The sequence below is a fragment of the Ciconia boyciana genome, chromosome 19 (genome assembly GCF_034638445.1).
Source record: "Ciconia boyciana chromosome 19, ASM3463844v1, whole genome shotgun sequence".
Lineage (NCBI taxonomy): Eukaryota > Metazoa > Chordata > Aves > Ciconiiformes > Ciconiidae > Ciconia > Ciconia boyciana.
This window is the reverse complement of record NC_132952.1, coordinates 8,363,217-8,388,244: the sequence shown is the minus strand read 5'-3', so window position 1 is coordinate 8,388,244 and position 25,028 is coordinate 8,363,217. Positions and strand designations below refer to the sequence as shown.

The 25,028-nt window shown below is 39.9% G+C and overlaps 1 protein-coding gene across 5 annotated transcripts in view; it reads right to left on the bottom strand.

The window, feature by feature from the left end:
- The window catches only part of ARHGEF16 (Rho guanine nucleotide exchange factor 16), a 368,918-nt gene that overhangs the window by 221,395 nt on the left and 122,495 nt on the right, over positions 1 to 25,028 (bottom strand). For 4 of the 5 annotated variants that reach the window (XM_072883738.1, XM_072883741.1, XM_072883740.1 and 1 more), the window contains exon 2: positions 19,295 to 19,644. The exons of the other annotated variant lie outside the window; for it this stretch is intronic. In XM_072883738.1, the coding sequence (XP_072739839.1) occupies positions 19,295 to 19,644 (350 nt within the window). The remainder of the gene's footprint in view (positions 1 to 19,294; positions 19,645 to 25,028) is intronic. 5 annotated transcript variants of the gene reach the window in all.

Sequence of the window (25,028 nt, the reverse complement as noted above, 5' to 3'; positions counted from 1 at the left end):
GAAAGTGAATGGAGTGCAAATTAGCCAAAGTCGTCACAAGCTTTTTTACTGTCACTCTAAGCCTGACAGTCCAAAGGAAAATGAGGATTAATAAATCTAACGAACTTTCTCTATTATCCAAGCCAGGTTAGGAAACTATTTATTGTCTCTCTTTTTCTATGTTTCATCCATTTTGCCTACTGTGGTGAAGCATTTCAAGAAGAAAGAAACAACAGACGCATGCACACACACGCTTGCGCGCACACACAGAGCTTAACCTCTCCAATTCTGCTAGACAGAGCCATAGACATACCGGAAAATAAAGGCACTGGCATCATGCAAGCAAATCAAGATTTTAAAATAATTCTACCTTGTACATACCGTACAGTTTTATATGAACCCTTACAGCTGCTGATTTCCATTAACTAATATGTGTTCAATGTGCTAAACATACATATTTTATGGGAGAAAGAATAATGACTGCTAGTAAGTCCTAAAAATTACCTTTTTTTAAGAGCAAAAAAATTGGTTTCAAGTTAAGGGGGAAATTTTTTTTAACAATTATATCCATGTGTGAAGTAGATTTTAGTGTAGTTTCAGAATTTTTTTTTTTAAATAGAATAAGGCATTTCAGTAGCTACTAGTCTAGAATGCAAATCTTTACTAATTTATTAAAATCACTTGTATTTGGGTAGCTTTTGAAAAACTAGCTTAACTAAGAGAGACTTGCCTGAAACATTCTCAGAGACCAGGAGGTCACACCAAGCCTATCACAGGAGTGATGCAGAAGACTTCTAGGAACCACTTAGCATTTTTTGCTTGGGAGGTTTAAGTATGTGTATATGTATATACATATATGTGTATATGTATATGTATATATAAGTCTAGCATAATGCAAATCTGTCCAACTTCACAGTTGGACAAAATGTTACCCCATGTAATTTGTAATACGTTGCGATTAGTACAGTAGTTTTCATTCAAGAATCTCAAAGTCCTTAAAAACTTGGATGAATCAGGCCTCATGCTGTCTGAAAATAGATGTATATGTTTTCAGAATGCATGTTTTAAGCACCAATTAAGACATTTCACATCTGCGGTAAAACAGGTGGGGAAAAGGAGACAAAGAGATCAGTCACTCGCTAATGTCCTTGGAAATAAATGCCTGGGAGGAGACCAGCACAAATTTCAGGTCAACCGGCTCCAACTGTAATCTCAACAAAAAGTGGTCAAGCTCCTGATTTCTGAGGATTAGAAATACATTAATGGTGGAAGCAAGCAAAATACACTGTAAACAAAAGTTTGGCACCAGGATCCTGGTAAGAACACCCCTAGTATTACGAATAAGGACAAAGATGGTAAGAGAACACTGAACTAGTCACACACAAAACCAACAACTCTTTTTTAGACTAAAATGCTGAACATCAACACTAGCTGTGGTCTAAAATTATGCAATTTTTCATCTTCCTTCCGGTAACCATGAAAAATGTTATTTCAAATCTTGCTTCTTGCCTTTGTGTTAGTACTGACGATAAGTGTATTCCTCTCCCATCATAATCTGCAAAACTTCTTTCATTAATAAGAAAGAAAAAGGTCAAAGGCGAAAACACAAGGTTTCATTCTGGAAGCTACTAAAAAAATTTGCTTTAATTTCTTCCATATTTCTTTGAGATAATCAAAACTGTAGCAAAAAAAAAAAGCATTAAATACATAGCTGGACATATTCATGGCTGCAGCGGGTAACAAACCAGTTTAAAGTCAAGTCAAAGAGTTTGTTTCAACGCTTTGTTTTCAGCTTTTATGTGGAGACACTTATCAGAATAAATTCCCCCTGAGGAAGCTCATGCTACAATCCAACTAACCAAAGAAAAAATGTTTAGCATTCAAAGCAATCTGAGGTTTGTTGAGATTTCCCTTCTCCTACTTTTACAGTCACTTGTCATTCCATTTAATAAGAGAGAAAACTTTCCCGACCATCTAAATTATGCCATTCAAGATATTAAGGAAAACACACATAACCCAAAGTAAAGGTAAAATTATGCTGCAATCATCAAATCAGCCTTCTCTTCTTTATCCCATCTGTATAGTCTCCTTGTAAATGCTCAAGTATTGGTTAGAAAGCTACACGAGCAGCATAGTCCTACCTGCTTGCCACTTAAATTGCTGGTATTTTAATCTCATCAAAGAATCTGAGTTTTTCTTCCTGCTGTTTTGACTTTGCTGTCTCTTAGTCTTGTCACATTCACTAGTTTTGAATAAGTGCAGAACTTGCATTTACAGAATTTGCAATCTGCAAGATTGTTTAAGTGATTTATCAAATACTTTGATTGAACACTTATTGCTGTTCCAGTTCTGAATCTCATTTAAATTGACTGGGCTTGACATAAGCCTTTAGAGTGAACACAGAAATGAGTCCGAGCTGTGTCAGGTACGGCATGAGGGGAAAAAAGTTCCACCTCCAGCCACAGCACTTCTGGAATTGCACACTGATAAAATCAGGCATGTAATAAATTCCTTATTAAGCATTTTATGTCTGATAAAATGAGAATACCAACAGTCAGACAGGCTTTATCTTATTAATGATCCAGCACAATGTCTCTGCAGGTAGGTGCATAATACACAGAGCATCCAGCACCACCCAGGTTTCTAAAACAGAAACTCAGTATTATTTGTGGGGCTAACGGGACCGCAACTTTGGTGTAAGACCACAGTACTTAAATAGAAGTTACAATCACTTTGCACTCACAGGCAACATACAGATCAGAGTAACGCTGATCTCTAAGGAGTTTTGAAATATCTGCAAAGTTGAAAAATGGTAAATTTTTGTCATCAAATGGGTGATGTACTTCAGGGGGATACTACGCAAACTGAGGGCAAACGAGTTTGAAGGTCTACGTAGAAAGCTAATGCCACAACACCGGAAGGGATGCAGCAAAACTCTCCCCATCAAATTAGAAAGCAATGCACCACAGACAAGTGTCACTGGAAGATATCTTTTTTAACATGAAAAAGAAAAAACATCTGTAACCACAAACTTCCTTTGCATTTACCTCTCTGATCCTGTACTAAGTGTGCACCCTGCATAAACTTTTTAGCATGCTGTTTGTATTTACCCCTACTCCAAAGATACTATTCAACAGATGAATTAACTGAAGCCATCAGAGGTGACTCAAGTGATTGTGCACCTGATTATTACACACTTGTGGTCCTCAGAGGCATGGGTCAGCTCTGACAAGGAGAAGAAGGTTCTCCTAGCAGCCTGCTCTCAGCTTTGAAATGTTTTGATCCACTTTGTATGAAATAATCAATGTCTGTTGATCTCCAAGGATGCTGCAAATCCATTCCTTCCTTCAGGATTTCGGTGAAGAAAACGGATGCTGAAATGGGTATGCTGACTGTGAATGGCTGCGAATGCAGCAACGGTGCTGCCAGCCAACTGTTTGAGTCTGGCTGCTCCCATTCATCACAGACTTTGCTGGTTGTGGTTAGGCCACAAGTTAACCTCTACAGATTTATATCAATAAACATCACGGAGGCTTTTAGACTTGGCATTTCCTAATAACGAATAAATAAATGTTTATTGCCTTTGTTCCCAATTTTGCTTAAGTTCATGAGATTTTACAGAGCAGTGCCCCTTGCATGCTCGATGCCTTATACTTCATTGAGGTACCATTTGAAATTAACTCTTAGTATATTAAATTCATGCAAAAGAGAGGCTTCCCTATTGTTCCATAATTTAAGGTAGAACAAATACAGTCTCCAAGAACACTTGCTGTCTGCCACATCATTTTCAATGGTATAACCATTTAGAAACAAAACTTAGAAATTAATAAAAGGGCACAAATGCTATAATAAATCTCTTCAAAAATAACAAGTAGAGATGGGCCAAAGTCAGGGTGGATTTCAAGCACCCAGGATTCCGAGGTGGTCAGATACAGAGTTTTCATCATTAATAACAAGCAAGCAAAGATAGAATAAATGAAGATAATTTGTTTCAGTTTGTAAGAGATTAAAATCACATGCTTTTGCAGCATAACGGTTGTGAGTCTTTCTTACTAAATCTGTTGTCTTTCAGGCTCATGGCATTTTCAATGCTTCCTCCAAACTCATGTGGGATAATGCACTTCCAAAAAGTAGGCTCTAGGTATGCACATTCTTAAAATCAACCACTCAACACGCATCCAAATAAAAGTGAGCTTTCCTACCCATTTTCCCCAAGAAAGGAAGCTCAGAGCCCTTTTATGCATTGTGAATGGCCCACCTAATTTAGACTGAATTATACCCTAACCTTCATTTCCCCTTTACTTCTTTGCTCCATTCAGCAGTTTCTGACTTCAGCTAATTCACTAACAATCCCAGCTGGTCCTTCCCAGCTCCCAGTTCTTTAGCACATTGTCCAAGGAAACTATGTGCTCCCATCTACACTGGTATTCCACTCTCCAATTAACCTACTGCTGAGAGGCTTTACCCCTTTCCACCATCCATTCCTCCGCACATACATTTTTTTAACCTTTTACTTCTTGAATTAAAGTTTATAAGATCTCTTCCAGGTGAGAAGGTGTTAAATTTATTTGCTAAATGTGGTGCTGGTTACACAGGAAGACATAACACACGATCAGGCGATAGCTATGAAAAAATAATCTGGTTGATCTAGAATGCATTTCAAAGCCAAGTATTAAGGCACAGATGTTTAAGATACAAGTAAACAAATAACAAAAGAATTTCAACACTTGCTGTATGACAGGCATATGCTTGTTCTTATTGCTGAAACCATGCAGAGTAACTAAGGTCAGCCAGAGGTATGGCTGGTATTTGATCTACACAGCCCTGCAGTAGCACTGCTTAAGACAAGTAGATGGATTTTCTGTTCTCATTATTTAAAAACAATCAATCACTTTTCTATCATACAATTATAACTTTGATGACAATAAAATGAACGCCTGTACCCATGCAACCACGTGTTCTTTACTGTGAAAGTTTCACCACATCTGCAAGAGGTAACAGTCTTAAACATGTCCGTACTTCAGATCTATTTCACCGATTACTTTAGCATACCGTTTTGTCTAATCAGGGACATAGATGATCCTAGTTATTGGTGCCTGTTCATCACTCATCCACTTGCACAAACAGAATAAACCAGGCTAGAAACAGTTCTGCTATCTTGGGATAAAAGCCAAGACTTCAACATCTTGAAGTCCCCTATCCAACAACTATGTAATTATATACAGAAAATTCCCACAGCAAATGTTAATAAACCTCACTTGGTTCAGACTAGAGACCTGTCTCTCCTCTGTTATGGTGAGTGTCTGCACATAGCCTGTGCTGATAAAAAAGCATCCTCCTTTTTACTTAAACTGTTGCGGTTATTCCAAAAACTCTTTTCTAGTGTAGATTAAGACCACATTGTAAAAGACCTAAACTTCAATGTATGCTTCCTGAGAGCCATTTAACATTTCATTTTGTGACACAATGCCAAGTGTCTTCTTTCTAGGTAAACGGCACAGATCTCATTGTTGACAAGTTCCTAGATGAAACAAAGATAGTGAAAATGTAATTGATGGCTATTAAATACCTACCTCCCCCAATTCCTTCCTTCTTGTACATTTGCTTAGAACCAAGTGAGCATAATAGCAGCACAGCGCTCAGAAAGTGGTTTTCAGAATCAGGCAGTGAGAAAGTCAATATGGAGCAGTGTGTCCATTTGTTTTGATTTATCTCACTAACTTCAATTGACAGTTAATTCATCAGAGTAGGAAAATGCCAGTCTAGTGAAAACACAGCTCATGAAGGAGAGAGAACAGAGTGGAAAATGTAGAGTGTGGATAATACAGGTAATAAATTAAAGGATACAGTATCAGTATTTTATCATTCACATTCTGCATGTGCTATATTCCTATTCTTGCCAATTACAGTTTATAGTAAGCAGTAAATTTACACATGCATTTACTGATATATATCACACACACACAAGCCCTTTACAAAATGAAGCAACTTTGAAAAACAGGAAGAGACAGTAAAAGAAGTCACTTTGACTCACATTTCTAACTCTGAAATTTCCACCAGATTACTACAAAATCTTGTAATAAACTACAGGCAAGATGAGAATTTACACTGTGAATGTTGGCTTGGATCTAAAATCCACAAAAGTAATAAAGAGTTGAAAATGAGAGTTGCAAAAGAAATACTGGTGCACCACTAACACACGCGCAGCACTGCCAGAGAGCAGGGAATGGAACGGAAGGCTCACACCTTCGTAAGGTCCTAAGAAATGCCCTGAGCACACCAATGGGCTGCCCAGCCCAGAAGCCTTACCGGGGCTGCGCATCCCCCTCTTTTATTTGGCGTGTTCCCTGTTCTAGTCCCTTGACCCCACAACTCCTCCCTTTACGTCATTTGCTATCACCCAGAAACGTTTAATTTCTCCCTGGGTGTTGTTTGGGGGTTTTTTTGCCCTTAATGCCCCTTTCTCCCAAAGGACAGCTTCAAGGATGTTTTTAGGGTTGGTCTTTGCCTGACCTTATGCCAACATCAGTGATGACAATGAAAGCTGGAAACAGTATTTAGGGAGCACATGTGAGCCTACCCAATTTCCACTGCATTCGCCTCGTAGCCCTCCGGTACCCAGAGCCAATGTATAAGAGATATTAGAGAGAATATCCCTGCCTACTCCTGCTGATATATCCATTTACGGACTGGATTCACACCATCCCAGTCCTCTCTAACTTTCTGATCTGCCTGTCTCTGCAGGTAGCATGTTCTCGAATTCACTTTTCACTACATAAAGTAGTACGTGCTTGTATTTAATTTAAACACGTTTTCTATTAGTTTCACCAAATGCTCCTATTGTAAGTATTACATTATTTCTTAGATAGCGATTCCAAATTCCCTTTATCCACTGCTTTCAGGATTTTTTAAACTTCAACAGTATCTACTCTACAGCTTCTCCTCTCCAAACTCAGCAAACCCAGATTTTTTAGTTATTCCTTCTAGAACAGTTGCTTGATCCTCTTGGAAATTTTAGTTGCCCTCCCCTATTCTTTCTCCAACTCTGCTCTACCTCTCTGCATACCAGAGCTGCAAGATAGAGGCACACTAAGGTCTATACAGCAGCATAAGGATGTCCTGTCTTCTTCTCAACATCCTTCCTGGTAAGCCCAGGGTACTGTTGACTTTTTTTGCCTGCCACTGCACATGAGCCAATGATTTCAGAGATCTGCCAGCAGAGACTGCAAGCTTTCCTGCGTTCTTCCCTGCGTTCTGTCTGACAGTTTGAAGTTCAGCATTGCACAGACACAGCGTAGATCATTCTTCCCTGGATACACTAACTTAGGTGACCTTACATTCATCTAAATGGAAGTCAACCTGCGACCGTTTTTGCCCATCCACTAAGTTTTGCAGGGTTATTGACATTTTGGTCAGCACCATCCTTGATGCTTAACTTATGTCTGTAAAGTACTGCTAGCCCACTTAGCAGTAAAACCCAATTTCTGCTCCAAAGAACATTGACAACTCGACAAGAATCTGAACTTCCTGGCCTTTTTTTTTTTAATCAAGCTTGTATGCTTATTAAAACCTAAGCACAGCTGCAGCGGACTATGAGAAATTAAGCTTCTTTCTGTCCATTTCCCAGGAAACTGGACAAGAGCCAAAAATAGTCTGTCCTGTTTAAAGTAAGTATCTGCATATTGCCTCAACAACTCTCCAGAAAGGCAGCCTTTTTATCTCCCTTCCACGCTGCTGAAATTCATTTTGGAGATGATATAAGCACTTAGGAACAGCAAAAGATACTTAACTTCTGAGAGTGGAAGTGTCTGTAAGTCGGTACTTAGAACAATAGTTTAGTTAGTATTTAAGAGATGAGATGCACACACCTTTTGTTTGAATGCAAGTAAATATACAACAAAGTGCAAGCTTCAGAACAGTGCAGCACTTTTGCATTATTAAGCTCTCTCAATAAGAGATTAAACACAACCACTGCTGAGAGCAAAAAAGATTGCATCAACTCTAAAAATCCTACGACTTCCGTACTACTGGCTAAAAGACCGCAAAGGCACAAATATGGGTTAGCAACACAGAAGATGCAAAGAAATCACAGCCTGAACTTTCACCCAAATATCTAAATTAAATCAGAAGTCTTCCAAAGGTTTAGAAAAGTCTAGATGTTTCTGTTATAATCACCTGCCACTGCATTTTGAGGGCTTTTATTGCTCAGAAAGGAAAATACCAATTATCGCAGTCGGGTTTATTGGTATGTATGGTCACAGGAAGATACAAAAGTCTCGTAGCCAAAATGCCAGGCTTGTCTAGTGAATAGGCTAAACTCCTCATAACCCTAAAATAATTTCAAAACATTGGTCTTTTATCTGCACCCAGTTTCTAAACATCTTGTGGTTGCTGTTCGCCATCGCTTGACACTGCAATATGAATTTCACAAGCTGGTTCTTCAGTATGTTTTTGCCCTGCTGCTCACTTGACTGCTTCCACACTCCCCCCACACCTGCAATTCCACCCTTTGCCTCTTCCTTCTTTTTCACCGAAAGTTGAAATATTCCAAAACATTCAAATATACCAAAAGTTCAAACAATCTACCAAAGGTGTAAAATCTGCTTGCGTTAAATTTTTATACATAGACATCTCTGCTACGCGGCCGGACCCACAGACCCATTCCACGTGCACGCCAGCATTACTGCACGACTAGGTCAGAAGCAAGCGCCGTCGGGCAGGTTCCCAGCCTGCCTCGGTGCCTCGGTGCCTCGGCCGCGTTCCTCGACTGACGGTAGAAGATACACATGCAGTAATACAGCACCAGTAATCACCACCACTACCAATATCAAGGGCTAAGTCACTGGGGCTGTATTTAATTCTTCCCTTGCAAAAGCTTTCAAGTAAACTCAATTAAAGTAATCCACCACAATGATTCAAGTTTTACAGACAAGGATTTCAACCCCCCTTAACTGAGCAGCTTGTGATTGTTTGTAATGTTTCAAAGTTGTTAAACAACCCCTTCTTTCATTACATAAAAGATGAAGAAAGCTAAAAGGTATAAGCGCTAAAAAGATACCTGATGTATTACAGTATTAGGGGTGGAATTATCCAGTTCCACTAAAGCTAACAATAGCTGCCTATGTTGTACAGACAGGATATTCACCCAAACTACCGTTGACAACTCTCCCCTCCTTCAAGAGATGAATATTTATTCCCCTCCTCACAGCAAGTCCTTTGGACTATGGCTGTTGTCAGCTAAAAGTGGATCTTTTTCTTCGTATCGGGCTCTTTGACACTTGTCAAGTTCACTTTAAAAAGATTTCAGCTCTTGCAGCATTAAAATCATGCTCCCAATAAAATTTTTGCTGGTCTGCTGCACAAAAATACTTGTAGTACATACATACGTAATCCAGTTTTTAAAATTTGCTTTAAATCAATAAATTGGATTTAAATTTGCAAGAACCCCTCGTTAACAGTTCTGAAAACGCTGGGGCCCGTCTGGCAGTGGGGCAGTTTTCTGCACGGCCTGTACCCCCTCCCTGCTCCTCTCGGGGACAGACTGGCCTACCAACACCGAGCCCCCCGTGGCACGGCCAGCAGAGCCAGGGGAACTCTGTTACAGCTCAGACCTACCACTTTCTGACTTCAAGACAGGAGGTTTATCCAGTTCCCCACATCACTCTTCTTTTCCAAACATTTGGCTTTGGTGATTTCCCCCCCGCCCCTTCCCTTTCCCTTACTCCAAGTTTAAGGCAGTTCACCACTTACGGTCATTTACAGCTTACATCTCAGTAAATCCAGAAGGTGTCTGATGAAAAAGAGGGACTAGCCAAGCATCTTAATCCCCCTGTTCATTCATGCTCTCTGTAATGTTCTTTCAGGCCTCTGCTGAGAGACTAGGCTGAAATGAAGGCTGATAAATTAGTCTGGAGGGAAACAAGGCAGATTCTGCTTGTAAAAGGTCATTCCAACTTTGTTCTGGGTGAGGGTTTATCTTGACTGCAGCTGCGACAGACAATGGCCGGGGCCTAAACGGCAGAAATCCTAGCTCTGCTCATGAAATTACTGTGCTGATAAGGTAGAATGGACTTCAGTGAGATCTAAATGGGAAAAGGGAGGTGGGGGATAAGGGTGAAATGTAGGTATTTTTGAACAGGATTGAACAGGGATGACACAATAAGATGTACAATTAAAGCAATGACTTGCCCAGGCATTATCTGAAAGTGAAGAAACATACTGCTCGCTAATCAGATCAAAAGGAAGAAAATACCCACTTCTGTGTGCAGAACAAACTGCCTCGGTACAAATGCAGGCACGAGGGGGCTGAGCGCTGCACTTTCTATACCAGAAAGGTTACGAAATACATTAAACACAAAGGTGCTTCCTAAAGATCAGGGCTTCTGAACTACGGCATCATTTACCATACATTGCATTGCTTCCAGGACACACTGGAGATTACTTCACTAGCAACATGTTGCCAAGAGCAGCCTAAATGAGCCCCACTAAAGAGCGTGCACGAGCAGGACATCTGGGTGAGAATCCTCTTCAGTGAAAAGCGCTTTAATTTTTTTAAGCACATTTTGTGCATTTCTGGGCCAAACAGAGTAAGTGATGGCAAGTTCTGACGAACCGCTCTCTAGTCTGTGCTTCCTGATGTGTACACAAATTGACTTTCCTTGTGAGAGAGATGCCTCTCCTTTATTTACACATCCCACTTGAATGTGCATGTCTCTGATCAATGCAAACACATTAAATGGTCACAGTGTACTGTTACCAGCCTGGAACCCGATTACGCTAACCAGCTTCCACTTAGGCCTGTGCCTCAGATGATCTTGTTATCTGTTTGCTTTCAGGGAGGACAGAGGGAACCAGGAAATGAAGAGAGATGCACAAATGAGTCGAGGTGGATATTTTACACGGACGCTTCGCAAAGCAGCTGGCCTTAGTCACAACTTGAGAAACAAAGCACACGATTAGTAATAAAATTTCCAAAGACACCCCTAGGCACAGAACTACTCCTTCCACTCCGACTGCCCAGTTCGCCACCTTGTCTGACCACTAGACCTCTTCCTCCAGACGTGCTTCTTCCATTCATGTTTCTAAATGTGACTCAAACTTAGCTTCACACCTTCCTTGGATAAACAGCCCATGTTTTTCAAAGTTGTAAACTTTCAGTACAAGGACTGTCTCATTTTGTACAGGTCCCAGTACTTTGCTGTGATGAAAAACACAAAGGAGGAAAGGATGAATAATTAAATGATAAGTTAACAAGGGAAGAACAAAGACCCATCTATATCCCACTACTTCAGAAAGAGTGATAGACCCAACTTTTCATTTTCACCTCTAGATACAACAACATAACTCCCTTGCATTTCCAGAGCCAAATAAGAAGCAACTGAAGCGCCAAAATGCATGAAGTGCTAAATCCCACAAAGTAAGAGTTGCTACATTTAGCAGTTTTCCAAATCTGCGGTGCTGCTCCATATTTGCTATGGGAAGAGGAGGACAGTGCCAAATTATGCAGAGAATGTGATTTCCCCTTTCTCTAAAAATAATTAACATAACATTTTACTCTGGAAAATTCACTGTTGTTAATTCTTGTATCGTACAGATTGAGGTAAAGAAATTTAATTTAAAACCTTCAGACTTCACGATTAACCAGGAACTCAAATGAGGTTCACTGAAAGGTTTGCTAATGTCACAAACCTTTGGAGTCTAAACACAGCTTCTAAGTATTTAAGCCTTGACTCAAAGTTGAGTAATGACTTTCTCCAATGTCTTGGCACAAGGTTACTGGAACTCAGGGGCTAGGGATAAGCTACACAGAAAAAGGACCCCAGAAAATAACTGGGTGAACACCTAAAACATTCAACCGGTCAGGATCCCTCACACAGCAAGGGACAGTACGAGTGAGGCGTGGGTAGTCTACCTGTAAGGAGGAAAGGTGCAGCAGCTCAGACCTCGGCAGACAGTTCCCAAGTTCACTAGAGAACTTGGGTACGTTCCTGTATTGCTAGCTTACGCTGGAGTCCTGGATGCCACACCACCACACGTATGTTACCTACTAGCAGGTAGCACAAGGACTGTCTTCTCAAACAGCACACGCATCCCTGATTACCACGTAGACGTAGTCTAAGAACTGCGAAGCAGGTTATTTTGCATTGCTTCTGCCTTCTGAAATTGCAACTGAAAGAGCCCACAGAGTGATGCCTCCTTTAAAGTCCCGTGTATATTTATGGTTTAACTCTAACTTATTGATCATTTCCTTTACAATAGCCTACTGTGTTCCAGCGCTCCATCAGCCAGGCTTTTCTGGGAACGGACAAAATAAAGGTTGGATTTCTATGTAGGCTAACATTCCAGAGGAAGAAGTAGTGCCCTGTATTCTGCAAAGCTTTTGACAACGAAAAGAGCTATTTTTCAAACCCTGTGGTCACCACTGAGCTTTTCGTGGGATTTTCTTTTCCTCCTTTTTTTTTTTCCTTTTTCTTTTTTTTTTTTTTTTTTTAAGTGTGGATGATAAAATACTTTTTCAGAAGCTGGTATTCATGGATGTCTCTCGAAGACGAAAAGAAAATATTTATTTCCTTTTTCTGCCTGTGAATCAGAATGTTCTATTTAAAGAAAGTGCCCTCTGCCGGATTGCTCATGAGTTATTACCCCTTATGGAAATAAAGGAGAAATATCTGGCGGTATTCTTAGTCATTCCCTTCCTCTGTCTCTTCTTTTTTTTCTTAATTCCTTATATACCCATGTTTTAGAGAAGTGCCTAAGATAGAGCAAGATATCTTGGCATTCTTGGGCCTAAAAAAGACTTACTCTTTTAACCCTGACATTGAAGCTTTTGGTGAAACATCAAAAAATGGTACAAATTTCAGTCATTTCACTTGGCTGTCGTAAGGTGCATTTTTCATTTTTATCCAGGGTTGAAATTAATAAATTAACCCCCCCCAATAGATTTCAGCTGTAGAGAATGGGATTTTGCCTTTGATACAATAAGCAGTTCCCCCGAACCCCTCCCCGCTTTCTCTTTGTTCCTTCTTTTTCTGAATCAAAAGCATGTTTTTAATACCAGGCATAGGAAACAGCCTAACAATTGACAGGACCTGGAAGGTGACTCTTCCTCTTCCTCACAATGGTCTCCTAACACCAGAACAAAGGCCATATACTGTGGAGAAAATTAAAGCGGTGGTGTTCTCTGGAAAGGGGACAGTATCCAGCATGTACAAAGCTGAGCAACTTTACTGGCCCAAAACCACACAGTGCTTAGAATATTTAGAGTTCAGTAAGTTCTTTTTCCTCCTTGAGATTAATGTTTTTCACTTAAGTGCCAGGTTTCAGTCTAAAGCAAAAGTTATCTGCAGTTTTACAATGCATGTATACATACATTCTAACTACAGATGCCTGTTAGCAACTACTAGTGGCTAAGGGCATAGCTGGGAAGTCCCAGAGTGCTCTTACGTTCTGTTTACCTTATGAACCCATAGATTCTTTCTTTTTCAGAATTATTCTAGCCAAACAAAACTTTGAGAAATTGTGAAGTAACCTTGCATGGGAAATGTTTTCTGTGTAGGTAACACGCTCCATCTAGGGAACGGCCATGCGCACCATTCTTCAGCAATTTCCAAGAGTGCTCATTCCCTGCAAGAGCATTAGATGTGGTTTTGAAAACAGCAATTCATAAGCTCTTTTTCCCTGAGCGATAGAAGCTGTTATAGTAACGTTATTCTCAAGCCAAAGGGAAAGGCAGAGGCCAGAGAAAATGAATGAATCAGAAGACACATGAAGAAAAACTACAAGGAAATGTCATCACATCCTTTCAGTCTAAAAGTTGAAAGAACGTTAGCAAGAGATGAGTGCAAACGGGTTTTGGGACTTCTTTGCTCATTAAAGGACTCATACTTCTTTTAGCATCTTTTGTTAAGAAACAGGACAGACAAGAACATACTTCTTTAACAAACTGTATCAGCTTTTGAAGTGAAATGAGGGAATTTGAGCTGTATGTTCTTTTAACTGGGAAGCATGACAAAACCATCACAGTTAAAAGAATGCTTAGAGTCTCCTTCCTATTTTAATATTTTTAAGACTCAGAGAAATACAATATAATTGTCCTCTCAGCAGTCAAGACCAGTCGTGTGAAGTAAATTTTCCTTGGCACTTATGAGTATTTCTAAAAAACAAACAAACAAAATAAACAAAAAAGACCCCCACACCAAAATTTAAATATTCTATTTTGTGGGAACAGGGAGGTTGAACTGCTATGAATCACTGACACTATAAAGCATGTTCAAAAACAGCAGAGTTTTCCACTGGCACAGATGTGAAGCCAAGAATGCCTGCTGCATCCTTAGCTGCTGGCTCTTATTTTTTCCACAGGTATTTGTCTTTCATGGGACAGCTTCTATCTTCACCCCAAAGTATGAAATGAAAGCACTTATTTTTCCTGTGTAAAGCAGCAGCTTGCCTCTTACACTTCAGTGTAAGAGAAGACTCTTGCATTTCAGCAAATAATCTCTCTTAAAATATAAACTAAAACAAAGGAACTAATAACTATATTTCATTAATGGTATTTACCCTGTGAAGCAAACTGAGCTAAAAGCATATCCGATTGCTTCCAAATTCCCTAGAATTCAGCTGTTAAATTTCCCTCCAGGATGTGACTCCCATTCTTCTCTCAATTAGCAAAATAAACAGTGCTATGATAAATATCATTATTTACTCAACAAAGTGATCAAAATCATTACGCCTTTTTTTTTTTTTAGGTCCCAGAGGCAATAAAGTGAAAACACACTGTGATTTATTTGGGGTACTCTGAATGGTATGTTCTGTGTCAGCAGGCAAGGAAGTAATAGGATCAGGAGAGCAGAGCAGAAATGCAATCACGTCACACTAAATAATCACAAGGCTTTTAGTTTGGGTGGTGTCTTTTAGGGGAAAAAAGGTAGATAAACATGATCAGCACAGTAGTGTCAGGGAATGAGGCACAGAGGGAAAACCCACGGCACACCATCCTATACAAGCACTTACTGAATCATCTCTATGAGGGGCCGGGGGCCAGAAGACCAACACATCTCATTTATTTTTATGAAATGAGCGTGAATCATTCACTGCCATCCCATGTTAAAAAAGCCCTTGAATAATAGGCGGGGTTTAATTTAAAGAATATTTTTAAAAACATATTCCACAAAGCAAATGTTGGAGGAAAAACATATAAAGAAACAAGATAGTAAAGGCTTGTGCAGATAAAGTAGGACATGTATTCACCCAGTCCCTCCTGTCTGGCTAAAAGGAAAAACATCTATAATAAAAAAAATTACATATCTTTTTTTCAAGATATGGCAAGTAAGAAACAGCAATCTGTATTCCCTGTGATATTTTAGGCTATTAGGGGAAACAACGAGTAAAGCTGAAAGTTTTGCAAATAGCAGTCTTCCTTTACCTCCTGGAGATAGATGTTTTTCATCAGAGCCAGGTCTGGATCAAACAGTTCAGCTGAAGAAAGAGCTGGCCCCTACCTCCAAACAGGAGCCCGTGTTTCTTGAGGACTTCAAAGAAATACAGTTAACTGTTTTGTTTCATTTTAATTTTCACAAATCTGGTCTTATGGAAGTTTCAAAAGAGAAAGCTATTTCTGCAGTGTTAATGCCTTGGATAGAAGAGAGAGATCCATTTTCAAATCAAAGCCCTTAATAGCACATTTTCCAGCCCCCTAAAATGGATTTTTTTAATTACAGAAATCAGAAGAAACAGACCTTAATTGTGAAGTACAAACTGAAGCATTTTTAAATTTGTATTGCATTTTAATATGCTGAATTAGCATGCTTAAGCCTTGGCTAAAAAAATCCACAGAACAGCAATAAAAACATGCCTTCCTGCACACCTACACACCCTCCCGCACCGTTTCATCCTCTATGCTATCTACAGCGGATTGGGGCCCATTACAGATGGGCACAAGTCCAAACACATTAAGAAGCGTGCACGCTGACGACGTTCAGGGGCCAGGTAGGCATTTCTAAGCAAAGATGCGCCCTGTGCAACAACATAAACCACAGTTCCTAGCAGAACTGAGATGTTGCTAATAAATGCCCACTTCAAAGTGTGATGTAAAGCATTCCTAGATACTACCACTTTTAGCGGCACGCTTAGTTTAGTCAAAGTCTGACAACAAATTTCCTGTGATGAAGGACAAGAATTTTTTGTGCAAAAGGCAGAAACACTATTAAAATTAAGGAACTTATGACTATAAAAACAAACAAAAAAAGACCAGGCTTTCAGGATTTGGAAGGGTGGGGTGTCCACAAAAGTGGCATTATCAAGAGTATAAACTAGAGGAAACAAACTGAGAAATATGAATAGAGAAGAAGGTTGGGTGTGAAGAACAGATATCTTTCCTGAAGTAAAAATACTAATATAACTAATAGAATAGGCAATTCAAGTATAACAGTAATATCTCACTTGGCCAGTAATAAGGAGTTAAGTGTAACAAGTCTTACAACAGCATTCAACTTCCTAGACACTGCAAGTCAAAACTACAAGTTACAGAGAAGTATTGGCAAAAACTAACGTCAGACTGCATAAGGGACACTTCTCATGGTGCACTACAAAAACTAGATTTGTTAGATCCGTCACTATTGTAAGAAACAACATACAGAGGCAAAAGCCTAGTCAAGTTATGGGGTGACAAAAAACTCCTCCCCTTTTCCATTTTTCCTCTTGCTGCCAATTGTCTGCCTACTCAATTTTATTAACAGAGGGTGGAAACATATCCCAGGTTACAATTTTCCAGCACAAGTGACACCATGTAAAGCTGCCTAGAACATCTCTTTAAGGCTTTTCCAACCTTACGCTCAAAGGAAACAGCTCAGAAACCAACACACAGGCAGGGATAGTATTTACTGCATGAATTCCTGTTTAGCACATGAAGGTATTTGCGTATGTTGTTCCCAAGCAAAATGATGAAGGTACTGAGTGACTAAAACCAGATTTCTGAACTTTCTTTAAACATACTGGGAAGTGGAAAACTTCAAGAGCTATCTGCAAATACGAGCAAGGTCAAAAGAGATAGTGTCAGGGTGGGTCTAAGACAGTGTTTGAGGACACCCGATGGAGGACAAATAGTCCTTCCTTTCAGGTATGAAACGTACCTGCCAAATCAGAGAACAAAAGAACACCGCTGAAATGTGAGAAGTACCACAGCGAAAGTTTGTTCAGTTACTCTACAAAAATAAACAGTATCGCAAAGTCAACGTAGACTGAAGTTAATAGATACGGCTTCTATCAGGCCTGGCATTCAGTGCAGAATGCATATAGGGAACATTTCTTAAAAACATGAATGTAAATATAAACTTTTATCAGAAACATAAAACACAAGGACAAGGTTTTGCCAAGGTCATAGGAAAAACGATTTGCGTTACTCAATTTTGGTCTGACTTCTAGCAGCCAAGGAGGATAGCACTTTGTTCCAAAAAATCATTGTCTTTAAAAAAAAAAACCCAAACAAAACCAAATGCCACCTATAAATACTAGGTTCAGAAAAAGAGAATTCACCTTTCTGTAGGAGCCACTTCCACACTGCAGCCTACGAATAATCAATATTGCAAATTCCTAGAGGAAAATTGTGCTTTGTTTCAGAGAGACCTTAATGTGACCAGCACTTTAGGTAATCTCAAGCTGCCTCATACCTATAGCCTCCCGGAAACAGGCAAGTATTTCCAGTACATTAACAGGGATTACCCCCCCCAAGCCAAACCATTTTTGAAGCCAACACAGTAACACTAATCAAGTATTTTGTAACGATATTCATAAGAAAAGCAGCTAACACAAAGATGAACTTCTGAGGAATGCCATCAGTGGGGGGGGTGGGGGGGGAGAGGGAATCAAAACTCTCAGATGAATTTCCCTTCTTTCCCTGCATTAGGAAAGAGAGAAAAGGAAACTCGATCCATTCAACCAACCTCTGATTTTAGCTCTTCAGACATTTCGTACTGCAGAACAACAAAACATGACTGAGTTTTGTTTTTATAGCAAGTGCTTTTTGCTTTTTCCTGCACTTCCGACACATTTTAAAAGTAAACAAAAACATCTGCACATTCAGAATCTAACTGTTCACTGATTTTTCAGACTTCACAATCAAGAGTGTAAATATAATCAGACGCAATTTAAAATGTTAATGCTTAAGTTCGGCCTTTTTGACCTCATTTTCTAAGAAAACAGGGCCTCTGTGACTGCACCGCTGGCTTGCCCACTTAGTAAGTCTTACCACTTTATCCCTTAGCTGCTTCCCACCTCTGTACTCCAATAGTTTTTAAACCACGGCTTCACGTCAGTCAGTGGCCGATGGAGAAAAGAGGCCAAGTTACTGATTCACCCAGGGGAAAAGGGAGGTAAAATTCAGCTTCCACATACTTTGAGGGACAGGGCTAGCCTATCAAACAGCATGCGAGTCCCAGCCAGCAGCCAAACCTCTCTGAACCGGCTGCCCCAGACGCAGCCTCTGCTCAAGACAAAAGACAGCAGACCCGATGCGCAGCAGGGGTATTGTAGTGTTGGGGTGGACATCAGGGCTACAACAGAGAAGCAATTATACATTATAGAATGGACACTGGATACACTGGGATAGGACTGTGGACACAGAGCATAAATCCGAGGCTACATTTCACTGTTCACAGAATCTGCTATAATTTATGGTAATTCTTAGGGTAGGGATATTTTCAAATCAAGAATATAGGAGCAGAAGAGACTAAGATGATTTCTGGGACAATCCCAGAAAAGCAGGGAGAAAGACAGGAGTTCTGGGATAGTGGTGTTTTTCCTATTGAAGATTGGGTTTTGTTTAGCTCTTAGGGAAAAATGACTTTCACATTTCTTTATCTTTGCTGCAGAACAAGAACTCAAGAACATCTAGGGTGTTAATGGGTACATGCTATTTTTCTATGACCAGTTAATAACGCCTGCACAGCTAACATGGACTGGAAGTCAAAGGTAACACACCCAACTACAAAACATGATGCGACTAATCATATTTCTTCCATTGTGACAAGTTCCGAACACAATTTGAAAATGACAAGCACTTTAAGAAGTGACCCAACATCATTTAAAACCAATCTTCTAAAATGGTGCTAGAGCAGTATTTGTAGCCCAAGAAGCTGTGTTAAAAAGGACTGCTGCTGCTTTTTAAATATTGCATGTAATCGGGGATGCAAAATAACGCAGGGAAATAGGGCATTAGCAAAGTCACCACTTTTGTCCCCAGGCCAGCCAGGACTCAGTCTAGCTTTATGAACAGTTTGCACAGAAGACAAATGAATGTGATTATCACATTCAACACGCTTACCTCCCATCCAAAGTTTGTTTCCTTTAATGTGCTCCTTTGTACTGTCATATAGGGTCCAAATCTTTCCCCAACTTCAATCTTCTTTTTGGCCCAAATCCCTAGCCCTGCCCCTGGAATCGAAGATTCTCTGAGTTCAAAATCTGGTGGGATTGGAATGTCATCAGGAATGTAGACAGGAGCTTCATAAGGTGAGCCCTCCTTGGGAGTGAAGTCCTCACTGGTGGGAAAGGGTGATGGAGGTCCGACAGGAATGGGGGACATAATACTGTCCTCTGTTTCCTCCTCTGCGCTTTCGCCAGCAAGGAGATCAGGGTCGGTCTCGTACATATTATTTACAATCTCGCTGTCACCTAAAAGGGGAAACAGCAGAACAAAACACACTGAAATACTCACGTGAACATTAGTTATCTCTTCTTGGGACAAAGTTTCATAAAGCCTAGTTCGCATGCTTTAAGGATAGAAGTAGCGGCAGAAAAAAGAGACAATCCTCCCCTACAGAACTCTGGTAGAACTGAGGTAAGAATATTCACGCTGGTTGCACAATATTCAGTGCTATTGAAGGATGAGATGGAAGCTAATTGCAGGCCTGTCATGTTATACTGGACCAGGGTTACTGTAGCGGTTGTCTTTCAATAACAGAAAGAGGGAAGAAAACACAGAAGAGGTGTTCGAGGTTCCCTGTAACCATTTATTGTTTTAACTGGCTCAAGTCTATTTTGTAGAGGAAATAAAAGAGAAATTAAGATAAAATCCGACTTAAGTTTGGCAAGAACTGTTTGCCCTTTGTTTGGGTTTCTCGGGTTCAACGCGTCACACAACAGAGGCCGTGGCTGGTGTGACCTTCCAGCTACATCTCAGCAATGTACCTCTTCAGGTGTCACTAGTTTGTAATGCTACTTTACACGCTTAAACAGTGAGCATTTTAAGCTACACTCTCAACCACAGTACAGGTATTGTTTCACTGGACTCTACAGGACGAGGATCTGGTTGGCAATAGTGCTACGACAGTCAAAGAGAAAGCTAGGACAAAGCTGTACGCTTTCTTCTGTTCCAGCAACATCTCATAAACTAGACAGAAACAGATTAACCCAAGTAGTATTATAACATCATTCTTTAAAAAGAAACCCAAGCACTTAAAAACACGGGTCTAAAATGCTTATTTAATTTCATACTCTTCAGGGTGTAAGAATTCCGGAGGCGAGTCACTATTTCTTTTTTCCTTTTTTAAAATAATGATTTGTGTGGTCTTTCCACAAAAGCACCAGCAGAACTGCAGCTGTTTTTCCTGTGCCTCAACTTCTTCAGTTGTATAAGGTAGTAGGAAAAAAAAAAAACATAAGAAGGTTTGAACGGAATGTATATACAATAAAGGCAACATTTTAAGTAGGAGGAGTTAACATTACTAGCCAGAATTGATAACTGCATCCAGTTAGAAATACCATGTCAAATCTTTCATGCTTAGCATCTTCAGTATAATTACAGCACTGTTCAGCTCGGTGCCTACAAAAGACTGGGAATCAAATTAGTCCAGAGGATAGGAAGGGAGCGTGTGTGTGTGCGTTTGGGGAAAACACACCCACCCACCGCCCCCCCAAGTAAATACCCTTAATCCTGCAAGGATTTTTAAGCTTCATTTTCCAGCAACAAATTATTACACTTCAGAGAATTACAAGTCAATTCCATTATTAAACCTTTAACAACATGCATCCATTTTCTGGTTTGATATTGGCTTGTACAAGCTAAAAATATTCTTCAAACATCCCTTCCTCTTCCATCACTTGCCAAAAACAAATAATCTGAGACATGTTTACCAGAATGCACTGAAAGAAAACTAAATAAGAAAAAAGTCTGTGAGCACAGGAGTTGACTAAGAAGTTTTCAGAAAAATATTTTTAACTGGAAAATGATAGTCTGCTGAATCCAAAATGCTTCATTCAGACACGCATTTCAGTGATTTCACGGCAGAACTCTGCTTGCTGGGTGCAGTTCTGCTAAGAAACTGCCACATTTCCTCCAAATTCACTCACAGATCAACCAAAGAGGCCAATCTTCCAAGACAGCCTTGCCGTAAGGACTCGTCGGGCTTCCTCCAGCTATTCCCTGCCGTGCAGATGGGATCCTACAAGTCCCCCGGACCCGTAGTTCTAACAGAGACTCGACCACATTTCCACATCAGGAGCCTGGACAACACAGCTGGAGCTCCCCTTTGGCTCTTCCCCCTCTGTCACAGGGCCAGTAAACGCGGGGGATCATAGCTGAGCGGACGGCAGATCTCAGAACCCAAGAATACATTTCATTTTTCTATTTTCAGAAGCAAACACTCCAATCATTTAAAAATTAATTGTCCCCTTTTCTCCTTCGCTTTCCCAACCATACAAAATTTTGAAATTTAAGTCTTTTGATTACAAAATTAATGATTTTTTAAAAATTTTTTTTTTTTTTTACAAAATTCCCCAAAGACGGCAAACTCCATTTTTTGACCAACTTTCCCTTGAACTTGTATGCAGTGAAATTCCCACAGTCAAACCACATTCTGATGTACTTGTGTTTGGAATACACTTATTCTTATGAAATGCAGTTGTTGTTGCTGCTGCTGTTATTATTGTGATACTAGTGCTGAAAGCTCCTATTCAGTCTGATTAACCAGAAGAGAGCTCCTTCTTCAAAGAATTTACAAAAAGGGGAAATGGGTTACAGAGTCTTACAGACGAGACACACAGCCATAGAGAGAATAAACAGGTTGGTAACGGAGCTGGAAAATGAACCCGGTCTTCACCGATCACCTTCATGAGGAAAGCATCCTCCTCCTCGCTCCGAAGGTAGAGCAGAAAGCAAAGAGACTCCAGTCTGCAAGATTGCCATTACAGTTCCTGTCTGAAGAAGGTACCTTCACCAGAACTTCTAACCTCACAAACTACCTATATTAACTATTAATGGAGGCGATTTTTTTTTCCAGTAAGCGGGCAAACCCAGAGCAGGGTAATCTGTAGCAGCATCGCCACAGTTTGCGATCCAAACACAGGCCTACAGTCACTGCTAACCAGGCTTCAGTCATGACAGAAGTGTGTCCAGTCACTCCTAGTTTGCTGGGAAGTCAAGAACTTGAGTTCTTTTTAAGACTCCAAAAATATGCTACATGATAATACATTATTTACATGTATGAAATCTTGAAATTCTTTGGTTTTTTAAGGTTTGATGTTATAGGTTTACAATTGTAGCGATCATTCTGAAACATTCTTTGGGCAGCCAAAAGCAGCAATTCAGTGAACAGAAAAAAATATGCAAGCTGCCATCTTAAACAAAAACAAAACCCACGTCACTAGTTTCTCTTATCTGCTGCAGCATCTGCATTGTGACTATAAAACCTTGATGACTGCGATTTCCTGAGCCAAGCTGGTCTGCTGCACTAGAGAGCTCCTACACAGCGACGCAGAGATGTATGGTAAACAAAGCAACAGATTTGCAAATAGATACGTCACTGATAGATTTTAAGGACAGAAAAGAGGATTTGTGCTAATTCCATACGACCTCCTGCATTACTTAGACCACAGGACTCCTCTGAATTATTTCCATCTTCAAGATCAAAAGGTGGTACACAAATTATCTTTTCGGCTGAAAACCCCCTACTTTAAGATTTTCCAGCAATGGCCAAGAAGCCTTGGTACACTGCTCCACATTTATACTGCGCTACCGCGCTTTTGCCCAGTAGCGATTCCCGTTAAGGGAGAACGGCTTGTACAACACCCCCCACGCAAAGCACGGTTCAGCAGCAAGCGCTAATGGGGGAATCATAAGCCCCTCCGTCTCCTCTCTGCCTGGCAAGCAGTCTGCTTCCTTTTTACCTTCTGCATTCAACATCTCTCCCTTTTCAATTTTTGAGGATGTCACCTCTTAACCTCTTGAATGAGCTACATAGGATAGAATATCTTTCACCGAAATGTGTGTTTTCAACCCTTTAAAGACTCCCAATTGAACCATCTGTGGTTTTTCAACAACTTTTTTGAACTATCTATATTAGAACTGGCTAGAGGATTCCAGGATCATCCAAGTGAGTGCTAAATCCAGAGAGAAATTTTCCAAAGGAGCTCCACTGAAGACAACAGACTTAATCTTTGGGATGCCTTTACCTCTTCAGATTGTTAGTGCTAAACAGGGCCTTTTTACGATCTTTATCATACAAAGTATAATACTTTAACATCATACACTGTACTTAAGTGAACAGTTATTCAGGCATCATAAACCATTTAAACGTAGAGTTACCAGAATTGTGCTCTTACATACCATATTTCCTACAGCTGAAAAATGATATACATGTATATTTAGTTCCTACTTTCCAGTGCACAAAGCCCATTAATGAAATTTCCCTCTAACAACAAAAGAGCATTTTCACTCTAACAGTTTGCGATTAAGAAGAAAGTAAGTTTCAGAAATCTCCTCTGAGAGCTACTAGGAAATAAAAAAGCAATTACTATGTGTCTTCAAAGTTTTTGCCACATTAATTGGAGTGCTCGTTAGCACATTAGAATACTCTATTTGAATTAAACATGATGAACTGGTATTCATATGCCTGATATCAAACTGAAGCAGAATTGATGATACTTCCAAGTACAGGGGGTTTAGCTGGCAAGAAAACTGTAGTTGTACCAGAAAGCTGGGTAAAATGTTAAAGTAATATTACAAAATACCAGTCAGCAAGAAAATTAAGATTCATTGTGTTAAGCAAAAATGGTTCATGTGAAATTGCATTTACTGAAAGTTAGTTGCAGCTACACCACAATAAATCCATAGTTATTAATCACAAATTAATCTGAACTAACAAAAACACAGGTATTCCCATTAGCTAGTGCATCAGCTTTGTAGCATACAATTTCAGCCATCAATTGAAACTCAGTGTGGATTATTATTTCCTTCCGATTCTGTAGTTCACAGAGCAAAAAGGGATGTTTGTTAGTACCCAACTTTTTCAACACAAAACAAAAGATACCCTATCTGTTGAAAGGGAAAGCATCTCAAGGAATTGCAAACAGTGCTTACTTCTGCACCAAAATATTATTCTAACAGGGAAGTCTTAGAGCAGAACCTCTAAAAGAGGCGCACTGAAATGCAGAACCAGATTTAATAGAGGGAGTGATGCAAAAGAAGCTGCAAGCAACTGAGATGGATGAATAAACTGACTTCGAAAACAGTAAGCTTTGAGCAGGTGACCAACGCTGACCAAAAAATGAGCTGAGCTTTCCAGTTCCCATCCTGGAAATTCTACCTGCTAGGAATAAAACTGGTATAGAGATGGTCTAATTTATTAATTTAATGATAAATAATTTTCACCAGTCAGAAAATTATGCATAGACTGAACTACTACTCCTGATCAAAAAAATGAGCGATACCCAAAGTAATTCCCAAGCACTCCCACCACAGCATCTTTCAGTAGGCCCCAGGGTTTCATAACATGAACTATGAAAAGTCAACAGAGCTACGGTAGGTAAAGAAAGATTCAGGACAAATAAGCTGAGAACCAGGCCTTATATATACAGAATACAGTTATATACAGAAGTATATAGTATGCAAGGGCAATTCTCTGGACGTGGCCTGTCTCACCCTCTAGAGGCGTGAAGGCATCCCTGCTGACCAGGTCCTACAAGAATACACCTATGGTGATGCCAAACATCAGCATGAACATGAAATAAGCCTGAGAAGCAAGTTACACAAGCAGTTCTGAACATGCTAAAGGAAAAAA